This window comes from Brienomyrus brachyistius, unplaced genomic scaffold, assembly GCF_023856365.1.
Source record: "Brienomyrus brachyistius isolate T26 unplaced genomic scaffold, BBRACH_0.4 scaffold41, whole genome shotgun sequence".
In the NCBI taxonomy this organism is placed as follows: Eukaryota; Metazoa; Chordata; class Actinopteri; order Osteoglossiformes; family Mormyridae; genus Brienomyrus; species Brienomyrus brachyistius.
In genome coordinates, this window is record NW_026042316.1 from 2,293,930 (window position 1) to 2,316,545 (window position 22,616).

The 22,616-nt window shown below is 41.7% G+C and overlaps 3 protein-coding genes across 6 annotated transcripts in view; 1 reads left to right on the forward strand and 2 right to left on the reverse strand.

Moving 5' to 3' along the window:
• The window catches only part of LOC125722697 (serine/threonine-protein kinase PLK3-like), a 185,800-nt gene extending 176,549 nt beyond the window's left edge, over positions 1 to 9,251 (reverse strand). Inside the window, exons 1-5 of one of the 3 annotated variants that reach the window (XM_048998901.1) lie at positions 8,978 to 9,251; positions 8,760 to 8,855; positions 8,546 to 8,662; positions 8,334 to 8,463; positions 8,074 to 8,152 (exon numbers count right to left, since the gene is read on the reverse strand). In XM_048998901.1, the coding sequence (XP_048854858.1) occupies positions 8,074 to 8,152; positions 8,334 to 8,463; positions 8,546 to 8,662; positions 8,760 to 8,855; positions 8,978 to 9,184 (629 nt within the window). In that variant the 5' untranslated portion in view covers positions 9,185 to 9,251. The remainder of the gene's footprint in view (positions 1 to 8,073; positions 8,153 to 8,333; positions 8,464 to 8,545; positions 8,663 to 8,759; positions 8,856 to 8,977) is intronic. The other 2 variants (XM_048998902.1, XM_048998900.1) reach the window with 2 other exon arrangements.
• LOC125722713 (serine/threonine-protein kinase PLK3-like) lies at positions 6,594 to 7,712 on the reverse strand. The gene is made up of 4 exons (XM_048998933.1): positions 7,439 to 7,712; positions 7,150 to 7,273; positions 6,925 to 7,057; positions 6,594 to 6,742 (listed from the first exon to the last, which is right to left on the reverse strand). Exons 1-4 carry the CDS (start codon positions 7,685 to 7,687, stop codon positions 6,733 to 6,735), a joined length of 516 nt encoding a protein of 171 aa, XP_048854890.1. The 5' UTR covers positions 7,688 to 7,712; the 3' UTR covers positions 6,594 to 6,732.
• A 2,787-nt stretch (positions 9,252 to 12,038) lies between the features above and the next one.
• LOC125722709 (serine/threonine-protein kinase PLK3-like) lies at positions 12,039 to 14,657 on the forward strand. 2 transcript variants are annotated; one of them, XM_048998926.1, is made up of 10 exons: positions 12,039 to 12,312; positions 12,435 to 12,530; positions 12,628 to 12,744; positions 12,827 to 12,956; positions 13,138 to 13,216; positions 13,319 to 13,414; positions 13,747 to 13,851; positions 14,017 to 14,140; positions 14,233 to 14,365; positions 14,548 to 14,657. In XM_048998926.1, the coding sequence occupies exons 1-7, from the start codon at positions 12,106 to 12,108 to the stop codon at positions 13,772 to 13,774; spliced, it is 753 nt and encodes a 250-aa protein (XP_048854883.1). In that variant the 5' UTR covers positions 12,039 to 12,105; the 3' UTR covers positions 13,775 to 13,851; positions 14,017 to 14,140; positions 14,233 to 14,365; positions 14,548 to 14,657. The 2 variants fall into 2 exon arrangements, with proteins under 2 accessions (XP_048854883.1, XP_048854885.1); XM_048998928.1 differs by having other exon boundaries at positions 14,032 to 14,140.
• The last annotated feature ends 7,959 nt before the right edge of the window (positions 14,658 to 22,616 follow it).

The following is a 22,616-nucleotide window of genomic DNA, read 5'->3' on the forward strand; positions in this document are numbered from 1 at the left end:
CTTTGTTTGGGCAAAGTTACGTGGGGCATTACTCAGGCTTTGTTTGGGCAAAGTTACGTGGGGCATTACTCGGGCTTTGTTTGGGCAAAGTTACGTGGGGCATTACTCGGGCTTTGTTTGGGCAAAGTTACGTGGGGCATTACTCGGGCTTTGTTTGGGCAAAGTTACGTGGGGCATTACTCGGGCTTTGTTTGGGCAAAGTTACGTGGGGCATTACTCGGGCTTTGTTTGGGCAAAGTTACGTGGGGCATTACTCAGGCTTTGTTTGGGCAAAGTTACGTGGGGCATTACTCAGGCTTTGTTTGGGCAAAGTTACGTGGGGCATTACTCGGGCTTTGTTTGGGCAAAGTTACGTGGGGCATTACTCGGGCTTTGTTTGGGCAAAGTTACGTGGGGCATTACTCAGGCTTTGTTTGGGCAAAGTTACGTGGGGCATTACTCGGGCTTTGTTTGGGCAAAGTTACGTGGGGCATTACTCGGGCTTTGTTTGGGCAAAGTTACGTGGGGCATTACTCGGGCTTTGTTTGGGCAAAGTTACGTGGGGCATTACTCGGGCTTTGTTTGGGCAAAGTTACGTGGGGCATTTGTCGGGCTTCGTTTGCATAAAGAAAATGTACATATTTTTGTTGCCTAGATCCTAAATATTTTTCCTTTTTCTTTGTTTTAGCCCCCAAAGCTTCATCATCCTTACAGTCATCGCCAGAAGAGGCAGAGGCCTCTCACACAGAAACGCTTTCGGGCGCAGCAGGACACAGCAGCAGTGCTTCCAGAGCCACAGAAGCAGATGTGCCATCACTGACACTTCTGTTGTGGACTCCAGGCTGAAGGCCACACAGGGCAGGAAGTACTGTGTGCACTGCCACTCCGAGAAGCTAAGCAACAAGACAATTTACAAATGCTTAGCATGCATTGTGCCACTCTACATAGTTGCAGACCGAATCTGTTTCACAGAGTGGCATTTGCAGAAAAACACATAGAGGTTGTGGCAGTGCAACTTGAAATTTCTTATGGTGTTTTGTGTGTGAATAATAGTTTTTTTCCCAGCATGTGTGGTGATGTTGTGTGACAAAATGTTTCTTATGACCCATGGGTGGTAATGCATTTATAAATAAAGAGGCTATCCCAAGAAAGTTTTTCTGAATTGCTAAAACACATTTCCTTAAATCTCCTCTCCTTTAATCAAACCACTAAGCACAAACGCTCAAATACAACTCACAAAACCTTACACTCGTCCTGCAAAATCAAACAATCTTCTCAAACCTACAGTATATTATCTTTGCCCAAAGACAAACACTGCTTTCAGATCATACATCAAGCCTATGGCTTAAATAAACACTACTGAACAGTCATTACACACTAAAGGACAAAGCCAAAAAGTAAACAAACGAGTGGCATATTACAGTAAAATGTTGTGCAACTGCCAAGCCAGAGTCACAGAAGAATATTCATTCTGCCTCATCACCATGTCTCAGGGCTGGGACTAGCGATGCTATCCCTTGTTGGGCGATGCAGAAGGTATCCTCTGTGTGACCCATTTGTACCTTGATGTCGAATTTCAACTCCAATTCACCTATGGCCACGTATTCTATGTTCTAGTCACTGTTTGGCTTCTTCAAATGTTTAGAAGTGTGTGCGAACAATTTTAAGTCATTGTGTTTAAATGTTTAAATTAACCTTGGCATATTTTTAGACTGGGGGGGAAAGCAGAGGAAAGCCCTTGACAACACATGGAGAACATTCCAGGCTCGGCCCACCGTCAGGGTCCATGGCTGGCATAGTTCATGAACTAGAAACACTCAGATTCAGATCCCACCTATAGTGGGATCGTCGTAAAGTAGTGGAGAGGATTGCCGTATAATGAACTCCCCTAGATAAATGGGGAGGTTAACTGTTAGGCTGAAGAAACTGTTATTAATCATTTTGTTATCACTCCTGTATGATCAGCAATGAATGTAAATATGTATATACATTATTTTGTTTTCCTCTACCCTCATTCTTTAGATTATATTAATAATAGCATTCCCACCTTAGCAAAACCAGAACTTTCTCTTCTTGTTCTCACCTCCCTATTCTGCGTGACTCTTGCGCCTCCCACTGACTATAAATAAAGGAGCCAAGGGGAACCACCCTTTGTAACACATTCTGCTGTAGTTTGCATTGCAGAGAGTGTGGGTACCCTTGCAAGTAAAACTATAAAGTGTGTGTCTCGTAAAGTGTGGAGTTGGCGTGGAAACGCCGGGCGCTTTCCCCAATATTAACTGATAGTGCTGCAGTCCAACATCCATAACATACACTTCTTCATGATTCTACTCTTTCCAGCTGTCGGATTAGGCCGTGGTGGCTTTATGGTTAGGGAAGTGCACTTGTAGTTGAAACACTGTAGCTTCGAATCCCCGACCAGCAAAGCCTCACTGAGATACTGACCCCCAAGTACTGCTCCCTGGGCGCTGAATTTGCTGCCCCCTGCTATGTCACATATGGGTTAAATACAGAGAATGCATTTTGTAGTTGTGCACCATGTGCTGTGGTATGTTGACAATTAATTGCTAAATTCTAATTCGAAATTAGGCAGTCAATCCCTGCAGTTCCTTCATGTTGCAATTTTGCAGGCAGGGCATTGTCAGCGATGTCTTTTCCTTTTCTGTGTTGGATCCAGGATCTCATCGTTTCAGACGGTCCTCCCACCACCTTTGACATGGCAGCTGTTGTCACATGTTGAGACAGAGCTCTGCTCACTAGGGTGACGACTAAAGGATCTACACAGCAGAAGATTAGTATCAGAGTCAGATTAATCACAGCTCCTAAGAAAAGCCCTTTCATAACAGCTTGCTGCCAACCTCCCCACATATCATACCACCAATCCAAACATTCCTGTGTGTTGACCTGCATCTCTTGCCATTTCACCCTGAATCCCCTGTGATTTAACACGCGGAGGTGTACTCGGTCTGCTGGGGAGATGACTGGCTCCCCCTGGTCGGTGCTGTCTCTTGTCATCTGTGCTGCCTCCTTGTCCTGTTTGAATATAACTTTATATATTTCGGTTAGACTCCTTATGTACTTCAACTCATGCAAATCTGAAGACCATCCATTGTGAAAATGTCAACCGGTGACTGAGGTGCTTCAACAGTAAAGGAGAGATCGCATGCAGAGCTGATATTCTATAGCTTCTTAGTCTAAGTAAAAATAAAATTTTCTCGTCATATAAGAACCAAGTCTCTGGCTGGAAATTTCCACAAAAGAGCCATTTAGTTATTTCTAGAAAAATATACAGAGCCAATGAAGGAACCAGATGTCACAGTAACACAGGTCTGCCCTGGTGCCTTAGGATACGTCTGTCTAAACATGAGTGAGGAGATGGATGCACAGTTCTATAGAGGCCTCTGAGGAGAATAAATGATCCCAATATTATGTTGAGAGAGATGGTTAATTCCGTTTTAATCCAGACTGGGTTCAGAGCACCTGTTCTGCCGTTGATCTTTTGCATGCGTGTTACCATGTATTAGTTTACTCTGAATTTTGATTACTTGGCAAACTAAAACATTTTTGGTCGTATTTTTTTATTCCTAAATTTAAAGTAATTGTACAGTACAATAATATGTTTTCCCCGCCATGCTTTGTCTTGCTTCTGCAGGTTATGCTTGCATTGAACTTGCTTTGTAGAAAATAAGTGTCATGCCCGGCTCATACGGTCCTCGTGTGTGCCACGCCCCCTGATTACCCACGTGTGCTTCCCTGATCGTCTCCTGCTGTGTCCAATTACTTTGATTAGTCCCGTCCTATTTAAGTGCTGATCTTACCTGTTCCCCGTGTCCGTCATTGTAGTTTGTTGTGGATCTTGTGTGGTTTGATGTTCCCTGCTCCCTGCTCCCGATTCCCTAATTAAACCCCGAGTTTACCCCGATCTCGACCTGTCTGCCTGCTCCTTTCACGCCTGCCCACACGATCGCCGCTTACCGCCGTCCTGCTCGCAACCGCTACGCCGTGATCGTGACAGGGGCCATTCGCGAATCAGTTCTGAATGGTGCACAACCTTAGTTCTTATGTTAAATCATGTTTTTTTTTTCTGACAGCCCAGATAAATGAAATAAAAAAGAATTTTCTTTTGTTGCTTAAGAATTTTGCACAGTCCTATATACAGTATAGCAATTTTTAAAGCTTTTTTTTTTCATTTCTTTTAAAGAGGCTGCAATAAGTAGCATTAACATCTGTATAAAGAAAAGGCTAAGCAGAAATGTAACAAACTGCATAATGTGATGTAGTGCATGTTCATGTATAAATGTAACAAACTGTATATGATGCAGTGCATGTTCATGTATAAATGTTTAAATGTAACAAACTGTATAATAATGTGATGCAGTGCATGTTCATGTATAAATGTAACAAACTGTATAATAATGTGATGCAGTGCATGTTCATGTATAAATGTAACAAACTGCACAATAATGTGATGCAGTGCATGTTCATGTATAAATGTAACAAACTGCACAATAATGTGATGCAGTGCATGTTCATGTATAAATGTAACAAACTGTATAATAATGAGATGCAGTGCATATTCATGTATAAATGTAACATCAGGAGGGGTCCATCACAGCCCCACCACCATCTCTTGTTCAAACCCTTTGGTCTTCTCATTTTCATTAGTAAGCTCCCGATCACCGTAACTGATCTGCATTTGAGACATTTTTCCCGCATCTCATTTTCACAATAAGCTGATAATACTAATAATACTACTGTAATGATAGTATTACAGTAGACTTACTCTTTAAAGCCAGATGGCAGTGGTCACATACTGATGAACGGTTGGGCAGCAAATGCATTTAATGTGGCTAGATAGCAAATAAACTGATTCACCATTTACTCTCATTTGCATCAATTAAAATGTTTGCTGGAAATGTAAATGTAAGCAGTAAAGCTACATTTTACGTTCTTTAAGAAAGTTTAAGAAAGAACAGTTAAACTGTATTTTGAGTGTATTTCAGAAAACTTAAGAATTGTGTAATATGAGAGACTAGCGAGTCTAATATCAGACTGACTGCGCTGAGCTTGTCTGAGAGAGATGATTAGCGAATGGCCTCCCACAGTGTCTCAGCACTCCGTACAAAGAACTTCATATGCTCAGCATATGTTCCTGTTTATCTAATTGTTCTTATTTTAACTGGCTGTGAAGGAGTAAATGAATAAACTTTGCCTGTAGAGTGAACTGGTTACTATGGTTCGGGGCAGCTTTTATTAGACATTGTAGACACCACGTTAGTCTATCAAGAGAGTAAGACCGATCGCTAAGGGTGTCATCTGAGTAAAAACAAAGTTACCTCAAAATAGCCAACCAATCACGAGCCAGTACGCATCAATGCCAACATCTGATTGGAATGCACCATTACTATGCGGTGAAAGGTTAATAGCTAATCACTGATAAACTCAAACACGAACAGCATGCCAAGCAGACTATCTGTTCCCTTCCCTCCATGTTGTCCTTCCAACTGATTGCTCAATGACAATATTTTAAAATGTGGACTTCCTAATTACTATAACATAATTTCTATTTGTTAGATTGTTGTTGCGATTACTTATTTATTTACTTACTTATTGTTATTGAATGTCATATTTATTTATTTATTTATTTATATGTTATTCTTGTTATTTTATTTCTTATTGATTAAAAACAAAGTCATTGAGAAAGTTTATGAAATTCTGTATTTTTTCTATTTTTAGATATTCATTATCTTACAGTCGCATGAATGAATGAATATTCATTCATTACTTTACATCTTACAGTCCCAATAAGAGTTAAAACTGCAACCCCCCACCCACCCATCATTCTTTCTTTACTTTCCAGCCCAAAATAATTTCTACAACATAAGTAAAGGACAACTATCAGTAACACGTAGGTACATGTAGGATTTTCCGTTGTTAGTTGTCCTGTACATACGAAAGTAGTCTTCCAGCTCCTGTCAAGCGCTCATTTTCGGACACAAAATACATACTGTGTGACAAAATGCATTATTCAATGACAAAATCAAGTAATGCCTTGAATTTTGTCCAGAGAAAGACATACTACAGTTACATTTTGTCCACAGAAGCATAAATACATTACTGTCTTTGGTGCCCCGAAATCAACAGGAATGTTTCATTTTGTACACAGAACTGATATTAGCACCTAGCATATCATGTTCAGAAGGTTGAATGTATCTGCTTTCGTGAATGAAAAAGGGCATTTCATCCACAAAATGCATTTTGTCAAAGAAACAAGTTCATTGCGTGCAGGAAATGCACTTTGTGAGTGAAAGAAATGCATTTAGTAGAGGGGCGTAGTACCTTCCAATAACCAGGAGGTGGAGAGCCAACTTTGATTTTGGTAATCCCAATTGACTTTGGCACATATAGGAAAATATAATTTTCAAAATAACATGAGTCTTATGCAATTTACCCAAGTAATACAAGCTCTTTAGGTGACACACAAAGAATCAATTCCCATCAACATAGTGTCAGAACACATATACTCAGTGACCAAACAATTAAGCAGAACAGACTGAGTGGTGAAAATGAAATCTGCATGAGATTGTCTAGTGTGTTCTTGGTATGAATGTGGCCATAATCATACAAGAAAAAAACTGAATCCATGCCTGAATGCTTGAAACACAAAAGAACTTTATTGAAACAGGAGTGGACAGGGAGCTGGGGGAGGCACTCAGGTGTGGGGCGTCACTGCACTTGCTGAGTACAGCCTGCCTACAGGTCCCTGTGTAGAAAAATAGAGGTTTTCAGTTAACATGGCATTCACTAGAGTTCAAGGACGACTACACTAATATTCAATATACCCCAGCTTTATCCATGCAAATCACCAAGACAAGCTTAAGCTACAGAATGGTAACAGAGATGGAACAGGACAAGGATTCACTATTGTGAACAGCATATCTTTACCTCAACCACTTTGACCAACTGGACCAGGTCAATTTGTTCATTGGTCTGTTGACATCCTCTAGAACACGGAGTGACTCCACAGGCTGGGGGATCTCAAGTCCACTCTGCTCGGCATCCTCCCGTAAAGGCTCAACTGCGAGAAAGCATGGATTTGCCAAGTCATGCATCTGAGCCTGAGGAACTGAGAGATGATCTACTAGTAGGATTTATGTCGATGGAATTTACCTCTGGATCGCTTTTTTCGTATCAGGCGCATGAAACGGTTGAAAATCTTTTTGAATGGGTTGACTGCTTTATGCTGTGGTGGTGTATTGCAGCTACTAGCTGGCAGTGCCTTTGGAGTGAAGCCCTAGGGTATTAGTTTAATATGCATCAGTTAAGCAAACCAATTCCATACATCCATCCATGCATCCATCCATCTTTTGTTACTGTAATTTTAAAGGAAGGGTAAGTACCAGTGACCTCAGCAGACCAGCTAATCATCCACATCCCACCAGTTTGCAAGTGGACCAACCTTTGTGAAGAACTTGTGGCGACGGACATTCGATAGTGACGGGCGATCCCGTGGGTCGATTCTAAATATCTTGCCCATCAGTTTCCCAGCTTCAATAGAGAGATTCTGCGGTAGAATAAATTTGGCTTCCTTTATATTCTTGAGCATCTCCCAGTAATCGTCAGCGTAGAATGCGATTTCCCCAACCAGAAGCTGGTACCTGTAGTAAGAAAGGCAGCAAAGGTGTTTGAGGTCTTTCACATTTGACATAAAAATGCTGTGCTTCCAAAAGAGCAATTCCTTTCAGCTGTGTGCCAGTATTCATTTTTCTTTTCTCTTTCAAGAAGAAAAAAAAACATATTTATGTATGTTAGACACGTGTCTTCTTAAAATGTTAGACAGATTTTATTAGCCATGCTGATCTTTGGCCGGGAGGGGGGTTGACAGGGTATACGTACATGACACAGCCCAGTGCCCAGACGTCCGCTTCCGTTCCATGGCCCTCTCGTTTCCACACTTCTGGAGCCATGTAGACGGGAGTACCACACACTTCTCTACAACACACACAAATGGAAAACGTTAAGCGCACATGTGCTTTAGCTTGCTGTATAAACAAATTTGAAAGCTTAGCCAGGAATTCTGCAAAAAACACCTACTTCTCCCTCGGCTTCAGCTTGACCGCCAGTCCGAAATCCCCAATTTTCAGTTCCATTTGGTCATTGATAAATAAATTTTCTGAAAGACAAACAAATTTGCATTAAGGATAGACTCAAATACTTTGCCAAACTGCAGACTTTACCAAATTGATAAATTAACACTACACAGAAATCCAGACGACCTACACTCGCAATGCCATGTGAAATGCCAGCATTATTATACAGAAAATTGAGTAAAGCGTGAGTGCATGTACACATACCCAACTTGATGTCCCTGTGGACGTAACCTTGCCGGTGGATGTATGTTAACCCTGAAATCAGCTGGTTAATGTAGTATCGCACTTCGGGCTCAGTCAAAGTCCCCCGAGCTTTTAAAATGTCACCGAGTGTCTGGGCAGGGAGAAACAGGGGCAGCCTGATCTATCACAAAGTCTTTGCCTTAGTAAGACGTCTACAAAAGTCAGGGACTCACCTGCCCACTGCACAACTCCATGAAAATATACATGAATTTGTCATCTTCGAAAGAGTGGGAGAACCCCACCACATTCTTGTGCCGCAGTGTTTTTAAAATCTGTACTTCTTCACAGACCTGAGTGAAATGTCAAACACACCATCTCATAAAGTAAAAGGGAAATGCAGATAAACTGAAAAGAGGGATGACATCAAGCACAATCCATACCACATACCTCCTCCACTCCCCAGGAATATAGCCGGATGACCTTAACAGCATAGGTGTCGCCAGTTTCAAGATCGGTCATCTTATAGCATTTGCCACAAGCGCCCTAAAAAACATGTCCTCAATATGTTAACAATAAAGAACATTTCTGACTGACCCTGTTCAAGCATCTCCTCTCTGCAGAAAAATATCAACTGCGATCACTTTCTACAACATTGTGGTGCACACCTGTCCCAAAAGCTCATCCCTGCCGTAGGACCTTAATGTCTTGGGATCTACCAGAATCTCAGGCACTTCCGATGCCATCTGAGCGCGGGAAGGTTCACTGACAGACATGATTTCACCAGAAGAGAAGCGCGATCCGTAACTAACCCGTGGAATACTCGAAATGGGTAGTGAGCGCTCGCGTTCTAAATTACGTGTACACTGCGTCATCAGTCTTAGAACGCGGCCAAGGCAGCCACGCGATTCGAACTTGTTAGATGGATTACGTCACCACATTGAAAATTACATGGACGGAAAAATAAGTGAACTTGCTAAGACAATGCAACTAAACACGGATAAAAACTTTTATTACAATCAACTTTATTGAAGAAAAAAAATGTGTACACCAAACATTCAGTTTCGGTAATGCAGTAACACATGCTCGGGAGTAAAGCCTTAGAGCAGAGGCCAGGCGGACCGCGGTCCGGGTCCGTACCCAGAAGCTGTCCCATACGGAGCTGGACCGATAGTCAAAACAAAAGGTTATGATTTAGAACCTGACTGGGCGCTTTTATTTTGTCGGCGCAGCTTTTATAGTCTTTTCGGTAGCGGTTTAGCACTAGAACCGCCGTTTCCCACGCCAACGAACGTTAACCGCCAAGCAAGACGCAACTCGCTGTATGCAGCCCTGTCTTTGCGCTAATGTGCCATTAGTGTTAATAGCACCAGCGAAGCTACTGATGTTCCTTGTTCCTAACAGAGTGGCTTTTCTGTCCTGAAATCGTAAAGCTTTCAAACACAGCATGTATTATATAACATGTTGTTTATTGGTGATTTCATGCTCGTCGAAGTTTCCGCTTTTTAACAACTGTATAAAGTAATGTTATTTATTATATAAATCAACTCAGGTGAAACAAATGTACGTTTCCAGGGTCGCCGAACCTCGTGTATCTGGCGTGAGACTCACGCTTTCAGACTCACGCAGGAAATCTTACCGCAAATCTATATTATTTCATTATAAACCAAAAATGTTATACGTCAAAAATGTAATTACACGATTAGATACCTGAAAAAGTCAGGTATCGGTTACATGCAATGTTTATACAACTAATAGGCTACTAAAATATACCACATTAAATAGTTAGACATTTTGATCTTCTGAACCTTTGCTTCAAGAATTTTCTCTAACTGGATGTCTTTACATTTTAGTTGAATACCCCTGCCAAAGGCAGTTGGCTTAATACAATTTTAGTTTTTCTTTTTTTTCTTATAATAGTAAACGGAAGATCGTACACGCTCTTGCTGCAAGGTGCTGCAGCCTAACGCATCGAAACAAACTATATTACACTAAAGATCGCACTATTCTGCGCGGTCGTGCTGTTAATATAGGCTATTGTACATTCTAAGCAATTGCCCAGGAAACAAAAAAAAACTGACCTTTTGTATGAAAGCAAACGTCCAAAAACCGCTTTCTTTACTTCCGTCCCTCTTCCCTCTCTTTATTCCCTTTTCGTTTTTGAAATCCCGACTTGTGTCGCACACTGTTCACGTGTAGCATATATCTAGCCAGATAGCTAACGTACTTTGTAAGTAGGTAAAGTCTAAGCTGCTCCAACATTCGGGCTTGCTGAAGTAGGTTGATATCTTGTCTTCCTGAAGAAAGACGCCGATTTTCACCACGCAGGAGGGCTACATTGAGATCAGTCCCACTTTCAGCTGTTTACATTTATTTACATCCATGCACATTGTTGTAACGGAATGTAAAGTGCGGCACCTGACAGACAGGTGAAATGCGCACCAGAAACGATAGGTAAAAACTCATTTTATACACGTGGATAGGACAAGGTTACCTAAACTACGCTCCTTTGGAAACCATATATAAATTATCTCTATGGTATATATATGGGAATGATCTCAGTGTAGGAGACCCTCTTACGTGGTGAAAATCGGTTTAGTCCAGATTCGGGGCCTTTCTTCAGGAAGACAAGATATGAACCTAGTTCATTAAGCCCGAATGTTGCAGCAGCAAACTTAACGGCTTAGACATTACTTATACAGTACGATATGCTTGTTAGCTAGCGGGCTAGAGATTTGCCACACGTGAACAATGTCCGCCCCAATTCGGGATTTCAAAAACGAAAAGGGAATAAAGAGAAGGAAGAAGGGCGGAAGTAAATAAAGCGGTTGTTGGCCGTTTACTTAAAATTCTTGAAGCAAAGGTTCAGAAGATCAAAATGTCTAACTATTTAATGTGGTATATTTTAGTAGCCTATTAGTTGTATAAACATTGCATGTAACCGATATCTGACTTTTTCAGGTATCTAATCGTGTAATTACATTTTTGACGTATAACATTTTTGGTTTATAATGAAATAATATAGATTTGCGGTAAGATTTCCTGCGTGAGTCTGAAAGCGTGAGTCTCACGCCAGATACACGAGGTTCGGCGACCCTGGAAACGTACATTTGTTTCACCTGAGTTGATTTATATAATAAATAACATTACTTTATACAGTTGTTAAAAAGCGGAAACTTCGACGAGCATGAAATCACCAATAAACAACATGTTATATAATACATGCTGTGTTTGAAAGCTTTACGATTTCAGGACAGAAAAGCCACTCTGTTAGGAACAAGGAACATCAGTAGCTTCGCTGGTGCTATTAACACTAATGGCACATTAGCGCAAAGACAGGGCTGCATACGGCGAGTTGCGTCTTGCTTGGCAGTTAACGTTCGTTGGCGTGGGAAACGGCGGTTCTAGTGCTAAACCGCTACCGAAAAGACTATAAAAGCTGCGCCGACAAAATAAAAGCGCCCAGTCAGGTTCTAAATCATAACCTTTTGTTTTGACTATCGGTCCAGCTCCGTATGGGACAGCTTCTGGGTACGGACCCGGACCGCGGTCCGCCTGGCCTCTGCTCTAAGGCTTTACTCCCGAGCATGTGTTACTGCATTACCGAAACTGAATGTTTGGTGTACACATTTTTTTTCTTCAATAAAGTTGATTGTAATAAAAGTTTTTATCCGTGTTTAGTTGCATTGTCTTAGCAAGTTCACTTATTTTTCCGTCCATGTAATTTTCAATGTGGTGACGTAATCCATCTAACAAGTTCGAATCGCGTGGCTGCCTTGGCCGCGTTCTAAGACTGATGACGCAGTGTACACGTAATTTAGAACGCGAGCGCTCACTACCCATTTCGAGTATTCCACGGGTTAGTTACGGATCGCGCTTCTCTTCTGGTGAAATCATGTCTGTCAGTGAACCTTCCCGCGCTCAGATGGCATCGGAAGTGCCTGAGATTCTGGTAGATCCCAAGACATTAAGGTCCTACGGCAGGGATGAGCTTTTGGGACAGGTGTGCACCACAATGTTGTAGAAAGTGATCGCAGTTGATATTTTTCTGCAGAGAGGAGATGCTTGAACAGGGTCAGTCAGAAATGTTCTTTATTGTTAACATATTGAGGACATGTTTTTTAGGGCGCTTGTGGCAAATGCTATAAGATGACCGATCTTGAAACTGGCGACACCTATGCTGTTAAGGTCATCCGGCTATATTCCTGGGGAGTGGAGGAGGTATGTGGTATGGATTGTGCTTGATGTCATCCCTCTTTTCAGTTTATCTGCATTTCCCTTTTACTTTATGAGATGGTGTGTTTGACATTTCACTCAGGTCTGTGAAGAAGTACAGATTTTAAAAACACTGCGGCACAAGAATGTGGTGGGGTTCTCCCACTCTTTCGAAGATGACAAATTCATGTATATTTTCATGGAGTTGTGCAGTGGGCAGGTGAGTCCCTGACTTTTGTAGACGTCTTACTAAGGCAAAGACTTTGTGATAGATCAGGCTGCCCCTGTTTCTCCCTGCCCAGACACTCGGTGACATTTTAAAAGCTCGGGGGACTTTGACTGAGCCCGAAGTGCGATACTACATTAACCAGCTGATTTCAGGGTTAACATACATCCACCGGCAAGGTTACGTCCACAGGGACATCAAGTTGGGTATGTGTACATGCACTCACGCTTTACTCAATTTTCTGTATAATAATGCTGGCATTTCACATGGCATTGCGAGTGTAGGTCGTCTGGATTTCTGTGTAGTGTTAATTTATCAATTTGGTAAAGTCTGCAGTTTGGCAAAGTATTTGAGTCTATCCTTAATGCAAATTTGTTTGTCTTTCAGAAAATTTATTTATCAATGACCAAATGGAACTGAAAATTGGGGATTTCGGACTGGCGGTCAAGCTGAAGCCGAGGGAGAAGTAGGTGTTTTTTGCAGAATTCCTGGCTAAGCTTTCAAATTTGTTTATACAGCAAGCTAAAGCACATGTGCGCTTAACGTTTTCCATTTGTGTGTGTTGTAGAGAAGTGTGTGGTACTCCCGTCTACATGGCTCCAGAAGTGTGGAAACGAGAGGGCCATGGAACGGAAGCGGACGTCTGGGCACTGGGCTGTGTCATGTACGTATACCCTGTCAACCCCCCTCCCGGCCAAAGATCAGCATGGCTAATAAAATCTGTCTAACATTTTAAGAAGACACGTGTCTAACATACATAAATATGTTTTTTTTTCTTCTTGAAAGAGAAAAGAAAAATGAATACTGGCACACAGCTGAAAGGAATTGCTCTTTTGGAAGCACAGCATTTTTATGTCAAATGTGAAAGACCTCAAACACCTTTGCTGCCTTTCTTACTACAGGTACCAGCTTCTGGTTGGGGAAATCGCATTCTACGCTGACGATTACTGGGAGATGCTCAAGAATATAAAGGAAGCCAAATTTATTCTACCGCAGAATCTCTCTATTGAAGCTGGGAAACTGATGGGCAAGATATTTAGAATCGACCCACGGGATCGCCCGTCACTATCGAATGTCCGTCGCCACAAGTTCTTCACAAAGGTTGGTCCACTTGCAAACTGGTGGGATGTGGATGATTAGCTGGTCTGCTGAGGTCACTGGTACTTACCCTTCCTTTAAAATTACAGTAACAAAAGATGGATGGATGCATGGATGGATGTATGGAATTGGTTTGCTTAACTGATGCATATTAAACTAATACCCTAGGGCTTCACTCCAAAGGCACTGCCAGCTAGTAGCTGCAATACACCACCACAGCATAAAGCAGTCAACCCATTCAAAAAGATTTTCAACCGTTTCATGCGCCTGATACGAAAAAAGCGATCCAGAGGTAAATTCCATCGACATAAATCCTACTAGTAGATCATCTCTCAGTTCCTCAGGCTCAGATGCATGACTTGGCAAATCCATGCTTTCTCGCAGTTGAGCCTTTACGGGAGGATGCCGAGCAGAGTGGACTTGAGATCCCCCAGCCTGTGGAGTCACTCCGTGTTCTAGAGGATGTCAACAGACCAATGAACAAATTGACCTGGTCCAGTTGGTCAAAGTGGTTGAGGTAAAGATATGCTGTTCACAATAGTGAATCCTTGTCCTGTTCCATCTCTGTTACCATTCTGTAGCTTAAGCTTGTCTTGGTGATTTGCATGGATAAAGCTGGGGTATATTGAATATTAGTGTAGTCGTCCTTGAACTCTAGTGAATGCCATGTTAACTGAAAACCTCTATTTTTCTACACAGGGACCTGTAGGCAGGCTGTACTCAGCAAGTGCAGTGACGCCCCACACCTGAGTGCCTCCCCCAGCTCCCTGTCCACTCCTGTTTCAATAAAGTTCTTTTGTGTTTCAAGCATTCAGGCATGGATTCAGTTTTTTTCTTGTATGATTATGGCCACATTCATACCAAGAACACACTAGACAATCTCATGCAGATTTCATTTTCACCACTCAGTCTGTTCTGCTTAATTGTTTGGTCACTGAGTATATGTGTTCTGACACTATGTTGATGGGAATTGATTCTTTGTGTGTCACCTAAAGAGCTTGTATTACTTGGGTAAATTGCATAAGACTCATGTTATTTTGAAAATTATATTTTCCTATATGTGCCAAAGTCAATTGGGATTACCAAAATCAAAGTTGGCTCTCCACCTCCTGGTTATTGGAAGGTACTACGCCCCTCTACTAAATGCATTTCTTTCACTCACAAAGTGCATTTCCTGCACGCAATGAACTTGTTTCTTTGACAAAATGCATTTTGTGGATGAAATGCCCTTTTTCATTCACGAAAGCAGATACATTCAACCTTCTGAACATGATATGCTAGGTGCTAATATCAGTTCTGTGTACAAAATGAAACATTCCTGTTGATTTCGGGGCACCAAAGACAGTAATGTATTTATGCTTCTGTGGACAAAATGTAACTGTAGTATGTCTTTCTCTGGACAAAATTCAAGGCATTACTTGATTTTGTCATTGAATAATGCATTTTGTCACACAGTATGTATTTTGTGTCCGAAAATGAGCGCTTGACAGGAGCTGGAAGACTACTTTCGTATGTACAGGACAACTAACAACGGAAAATCCTACATGTACCTACGTGTTACTGATAGTTGTCCTTTACTTATGTTGTAGAAATTATTTTGGGCTGGAAAGTAAAGAAAGAATGATGGGTGGGTGGGGGGTTGCAGTTTTAACTCTTATTGGGACTGTAAGATGTAAAGTAATGAATGAATATTCATTCATTCATGCGACTGTAAGATAATGAATATCTAAAAATAGAAAAAATACAGAATTTCATAAACTTTCTCAATGACTTTGTTTTTAATCAATAAGAAATAAAATAACAAGAATAACATATAAATAAATAAATAAATAAATATGACATTCAATAACAATAAAAGTAATCGCAACAACAATCTAACAAATAGAAATTATGTTATAGTAATTAGGAAGTCCACATTTTAAAATATTGTCATTGAGCAATCAGTTGGAAGGACAACATGGAGGGAAGGGAACAGATAGTCTGCTTGGCATGCTGTTCGTGTTTGAGTTTATCAGTGATTAGCTATTAACCTTTCACCGCATAGTAATGGTGCATTCCAATCAGATGTTGGCATTGATGCGTACTGGCTCGTGATTGGTTGGCTATTTTGAGGTAACTTTGTTTTTACTCAGATGACACCCTTAGCGATCGGTCTTACTCTCTTGATAGACTAACGTGGTGTCTACAATGTCTAATAAAAGCTGCCCCGAACCATAGTAACCAGTTCACTCTACAGGCAAAGTTTATTCATTTACTCCTTCACAGCCAGTTAAAATAAGAACAATTAGATAAACAGGAACATATGCTGAGCATATGAAGTTCTTTGTACGGAGTGCTGAGACACTGTGGGAGGCCATTCGCTAATCATCTCTCTCAGACAAGCTCAGCGCAGTCAGTCTGATATTAGACTCGCTAGTCTCTCATATTACACAATTCTTAAGTTTTCTGAAATACTGGATCTTCTAACCACACTCAAAATACAGTTTAACTGTTCTTTCTTAAACTTTCTTAAAGAACGTAAAATGTAGCTTTACTGCTTACATTTACATTTCCAGCAAACATTTTAATTGATGCAAATGAGAGTAAATGGTGAATCAGTTTATTTGCTATCTAGCCACATTAAATGCATTTGCTGCCCAACCGTTCATCAGTATGTGACCACTGCCATCTGGCTTTAAAGAGTAAGTCTACTGTAATACTATCATTACAGTAGTATTATTAGTATTATCAGCTTATTGTGAAAATGAGATGCGGGAAAAATGTCTCAAATGCAGATCAGTTACGGTGATCGGGAGCTTACTAATGAAAATGAGAAGACCAAAGGGTTTGAACAAGAGATGGTGGTGGGGCTGTGATGGACCCCTCCTGATGTTACATTTATACATGAATATGCACTGCATCTCATTATTATACAGTTTGTTACATTTATACATGAACATGCACTGCATCACATTATTGTGCAGTTTGTTACATTTATACATGAACATGCACTGCATCACATTATTATACAGTTTGTTACATTTATACATGAACATGCACTGCATCACATTATTATACAGTTTGTTACATTTAAACATTTATACATGAACATGCACTGCATCATATACAGTTTGTTACATTTATACATGAACATGCACTACATCACATTATGCAGTTTGTTACATTTCTGCTTAGCCTTTTCTTTATACAGATGTTAATGCTACTTATTGCAGCCTCTTTAAAAGAAATGAAAAAAAAAAGCTTTAAAAATTGCTATACTGTATATAGGACTGTGCAAAATTCTTAAGCAACAAAAGAAAATTCTTTTTTATTTCATTTATCTGGGCTGTCAGAAAAAAAAACATGATTTAACATAAGAACTAAGGTTGTGCACCATTCAGAACTGATTCGCGAATGGCCCCTGTCACGATCACGGCGTAGCGGTTGCGAGCAGGACGGCGGTAAGCGGCGATCGTGTGGGCAGGCGTGAAAGGAGCAGGCAGACAGGTCGAGATCGGGGTAAACTCGGGGTTTAATTAGGGAATCGGGAGCAGGGAACATCAAACCACACAAGATCCACAACAAACTACAATGACGGACACGGGGAACAGGTAAGATCAGCACTTAAATAGGACGGGACTAATCAAAGTAATCGGACACAGCAGGAGATGATCAGGGAAGCACACGTGGGTAATCAGGGGGCATGGCAGACACGAGGACCGTATGAGCCGGGCATGACACTTATTTTCTACAACGCAAGTTCAATGCAAGCATAACCTGCAGAAGCAAGACAAAGCATGGCGGGGAAAACATATTATTGTACTGTACAATTACTTTAAATTTAGGAATAAAAAAATACGACCAAAAATGTTTTAGTTTGCCAAGTAATCAAAATTCAGAGTAAACTAATACATGGTAACACGCATGCAAAAGATCAACGGCAGAACAGGTGCTCTGAACCCAGTCTGGATTAAAACGGAATTAACCATCTCTCTCAACATAATATTGGGATCATTTATTCTCTTCAGAGGCCTCTATAGAACTGTGCATCCATCTCCTCACTCATGTTTAGACAGACGTATCCTAAGGCACCAGGGCAGACCTGTGTTACTGTGACATCTGGTTCCTTCATTGGCTCTGTATATTTTTCTAGAAATAACTAAATGGCTGTTTTGTGGAAATTTCCAGCCAGAGACTTGGTTCTTATATGACGAGAAAATTTTATTTTTACTTAGACTAAGAAGCTATAGAATATCAGCTCTGCATACGATCTCTCCTTTACTGTTGAAGCACCTCAGTCACCGGTTGACATTTTCACAATGGATGGTCTTCAGATTTGCATGAGTTGAAGTACATAAGGAGTCTAACCGAAATATATAAAGCTATATTCAAACAGGACAAGGAGGCAGCACAGATGACAAGAGACAGCACCGACCAGGGGGAGCCAGTCATCTCCCCAGCAGACCGAGTACACCTCCGCGTGTTAAATCACAGGGGATTCAGGGTGAAATGGCAAGAGATGCAGGTCAACACACAGGAATGTTTGGATTGGTGGTATGATATGTGGGGAGGTTGGCAGCAAGCTGTTATGAAAGGGCTTTTCTTAGGAGCTGTGATTAATCTGACTCTGATACTAATCTTCTGCTGTGTAGATCCTTTAGTCGTCACCCTAGTGAGCAGAGCTCTGTCTCAACATGTGACAACAGCTGCCATGTCAAAGGTGGTGGGAGGACCATCTGAAACGACGAGATCCTGGATCCAACACAGAAAAGGAAAAGACATCGCTGACAATGCCCTGCCTGCAAAATTGCAACATGAAGGAACTGCAGGGATTGACTGCCTAATTTCGAATTAGAATTTAGCAATTAATTGTCAACATACCACAGCACATGGTGCACACTACAGAATGCGTTCTCTGTATTTAACCCATATGTGACATGGCAGGGGGCAGCAAATTCAGCGCCCAGGGAGCAGTACTTGGGGGTCAGTATCTCAGTGAGGCTTTGCTGGTCAGGGATTCGAACCTACAGTGTTTCAACTACAAGTGCACTTCCCTAACCATAAAGCCACCACGGCCTAATCCGACAGCTGGAAAGAGTAGAATCATGAAGAAGTGTATGTTATGGATGTTGGACTGCAGCACTATCAGTTAATATTGGGGAAAGCGCCCGGCGTTTCCACGCCAACTCCACACTTTACGAGACACACACTTTATAGTTTTACTTGCAAGGGTACCCACACTCACTGCAATGCAAACTACAGCAGAATGTGTTACAAAGGGTGGTTCCCCTTGGCTCCTTTATTTATAGTCAGTGGGAGGCGCAAGAGTCACGCAGAATAGGGAGGTGAGAACAAGAAGAGAAAGTTCTGGTTTTGCTAAGGTGGGAATGCTATTATTAATATAATCTAAAGAATGAGGGTAGAGGAAAACAAAATAATGTATATACATATTTACATTCATTGCTGATCATACAGGAGTGATAACAAAATGATTAATAACAGTTTCTTCAGCCTAACAGTTAACCTCCCCATTTATCTATGGGAGTTCATTATACGGCAATCCTCTCCACTACTTTACGACGATCCCACTATAGGTGGGATCTGAATCTGAGTGTTTGTAGTTCATGAACTATGCCAGCCATGGACCCTGACAGTGGGCCGAGCCTGGAATGTTCTCCATGTGTTGTCAAGGGCTTTCCTCTGCTTTCCCCCCCAGTCTAAAAATATGCCAAGGTTAATTTAAACATTTAAACACAATGACTTAAAATTGTTCGCACACACTTCTAAACATTTGAAGAAGCCAAACAGTGACTAGAACATAGAATACGTGCCATAGGTGAATTGGAGTTGAAATTCGACATCAAGGTACAAATGGGTCACACAGAGGATACCTTCTGCATCGCCCAACAAGGGATAGCATCGCTAGTCCCAGCCCTGAGACATGGTGATGAGGCAGAATGAATATTCTTCTGTGACTCTGGCTTGGCAGTTGCACAACATTTTACTGTAATATGCCTCTCGTTTGTTTACTTTTTGGCTTTGTCCTTTAGTGTGTAATGACTGTTCAGTAGTGTTTATTTAAGCCATAGGCTTGATGTATGATCTGAAAGCAGTGTTTGTCTTTGGGCAAAGATAATATACTGTAGTTTTGAGAAGATTGTTTGATTTTGCAGGACGAGTGTAAGGTTTTGTGAGTTTAGCTTGTATTTGAGCGTTTGTGCTTAGTGGTTTGATTAAAGGAGAGGAGATTTAAGGAAATGTGTTTTAGCAATTCAGAAAAACTTTCTTGGGATAGCCTCTTTATTTATAAATGCATTACCACCCATGGGTCATAAGAAACATTTTGTCACACAACATCACCACACATGCTGGGAAAAAAACTATTATTCACACACAAAACACCATAAGAAATTTCAAGTTGCACTGCCACAACCTCTATGTGTTTTTCTGCAAATGCCACTCTGTGAAACAGATTCGGTCTGCAACTATGTAGAGTGGCACAATGCATGCTAAGCATTTGTAAATTGTCTTGTTGCTTAGCTTCTCGGAGTGGCAGTGCACACAGTACTTCCTGCCCTGTGTGGCCTTCTGCCTGGAGTCCACAACAGAAGTGTCAGTGATGGCCACTGGGACGCACATCTGCTTCTGTGGCTCTGGAAGCACTGCTGCTGTGTCCTGCTGCGCCCGAAAGCGTTTCTGTGTGAGAGGCTTCTGCCTCTTCTGGCGATGACTGTAAGGATGATGAAGCTTTGGGGGCTAAAACAAAGAAAAAGGAAAAATATTTAGGATCTAGGCAACAAAAATATGTACATTTTCTTTATGCAAACGAAGCCCGACAAATGCCCCACGTAACTTTGCCCAAACAAAGCCCGAGTAATGCCCCACGTAACTATGCCCAAACAAAGCCCGAGTAATGCCCCACGTAACTATGCCCAAACAAAGCCTGAGTAATGCCCCACGTAACTTTGCCCAAACAAAGCCCGAGTAATGCCCCACGTAACTATCCCCAAACAAAGCCTGAGTAATGCCCCACGTAACTTTGCCCAAACAAAGCCCGAGTAATGCCCCACGTAACTTTGCCCAAACAAAGCCCGAGTAATGCCCCACGTAACTTTGCCCAAACAAAGCCTGAGTAATGCCCCACGTAACTTTGCCCAAACAAAGCCTGAGTAATGCCCCACGTAACTTTGCCCAAACAAAGCCTGAGTAATGCCCCACGTAACTTTGTCCAAACAAAGCCTGAGTAATGCCCCACGTAACTTTGCCCAAACAAAGCCTGAGTAATGCCCCACGTAACTTTGCCCAAACAAAGCCTGAGTAATGCCCCACGTAACTTTGCCCAAACAAAGCCTGAGTAATGCCCCACGTAACTTTGCCCAAACAAAGCCCGACAAAAGCGATGCGTAACTTTTCCCAATGTACCACAATACAATTGTCACCAAAGCAAATGTTAATTATGAATTGCTGAATCACGGAATTATAAAAATCTATAGAATTAAAGAGCAAAATGTTGCATCCTCTCCGTGCAAAAAAGCGTCCACCTCCATCGAATCAATGGAGTCAGCGATGGATGCCTCACTTCCAAAATCATGTTCTGTGCTTCCTCAAACATGAACGTCTTCCGAGCCATTTTTCTTCACTCAAAAATGTTGTGCGAAAATAATTGGGAAAACTCACCGAGATTATCTGTGCAATGCGAACTGGAGACACTCCCACAGATACTGCGCCGGCTGAGAAGCATTTGCGCGTTTCTGTCCCCAGTGCGAAAAACAATGGCGAATCAGCACATCCCATACCATTTCTCAAACCTTAGACACACCTCTATTGGACAAAACAAGTGACACTGTAATTTGATGTTCATACAAAAAGTTTATTATAGTGAAACATAACCATGGGCAAAGGTTCAGTGCGTAAAAATTGATATGCTTGCAGGGAAGCAGAGCGTATATTTTAAAAATACTTGACAACGAAGAATGACAGTGATTGATTCGTATACATAGGAGATCAAGCTTTCAAACGAGGGTAACTTTTCATTCAGTGGTTTTCTTCAAAAACTCTGGAGATGAAAAACACAGCACGTGTTTACAGAATGCTAACTGACATTTTTCTGCGATGAGTGAGCAAGCTATTTGAGAGCATGACAGTCATTTTTATGGGAAAATGTGTGTTTTGTCTTTTTTGGAATTTAACAAGCGGTTTTTGTTTGATCTTACACGTTTGTTTCTTCTATTGGAGGTCCTTTTACTCTATTAAAAACTTGGATGTATGTGTCCAAACCACTAGAGGGCGAGTTCTGACAAGCCTATAACTGTCCTGAGAAGTTGTTTGAATGCACTTAATGCCTTGACATTTGTTGATGTGCGTGTGCTCTGCTCGAGCAGTAAAGGGGAGATCGCGTGGGCAACCTCATGCTGGGTCCATGCGCTGTGTGTGGGGTGGGTAATGGGGGAGATCTCATGCTGGGTCCATGCGCTGTGTGTGGGGTGAGTAATGGGGGAGACCTCATGCTGGGTCCATGCGCTGTGTGTGGGGTGGGTAATGGGGGAGACCTCATGCTGAGTCCATGCGCTGTGTGTGGGGTGGGTAAAGGGGGAGACCTCATGCTGGGTCTATGCGCTGTGTGTGGGGTGGGTAATGGGAGAGACCTCATGCTGGGTCCATGTGCTGTGTGTGGGGTGGGTAAAGGGGGAGACCTCATGCTGGGTCTATGCGCTGTGTGTGGGGTGGGTAATGGGAGAGACCTCATGCTGGGTCCATGTGCTGTGTGTGGGGTGGGTAAAGGGGGAGAC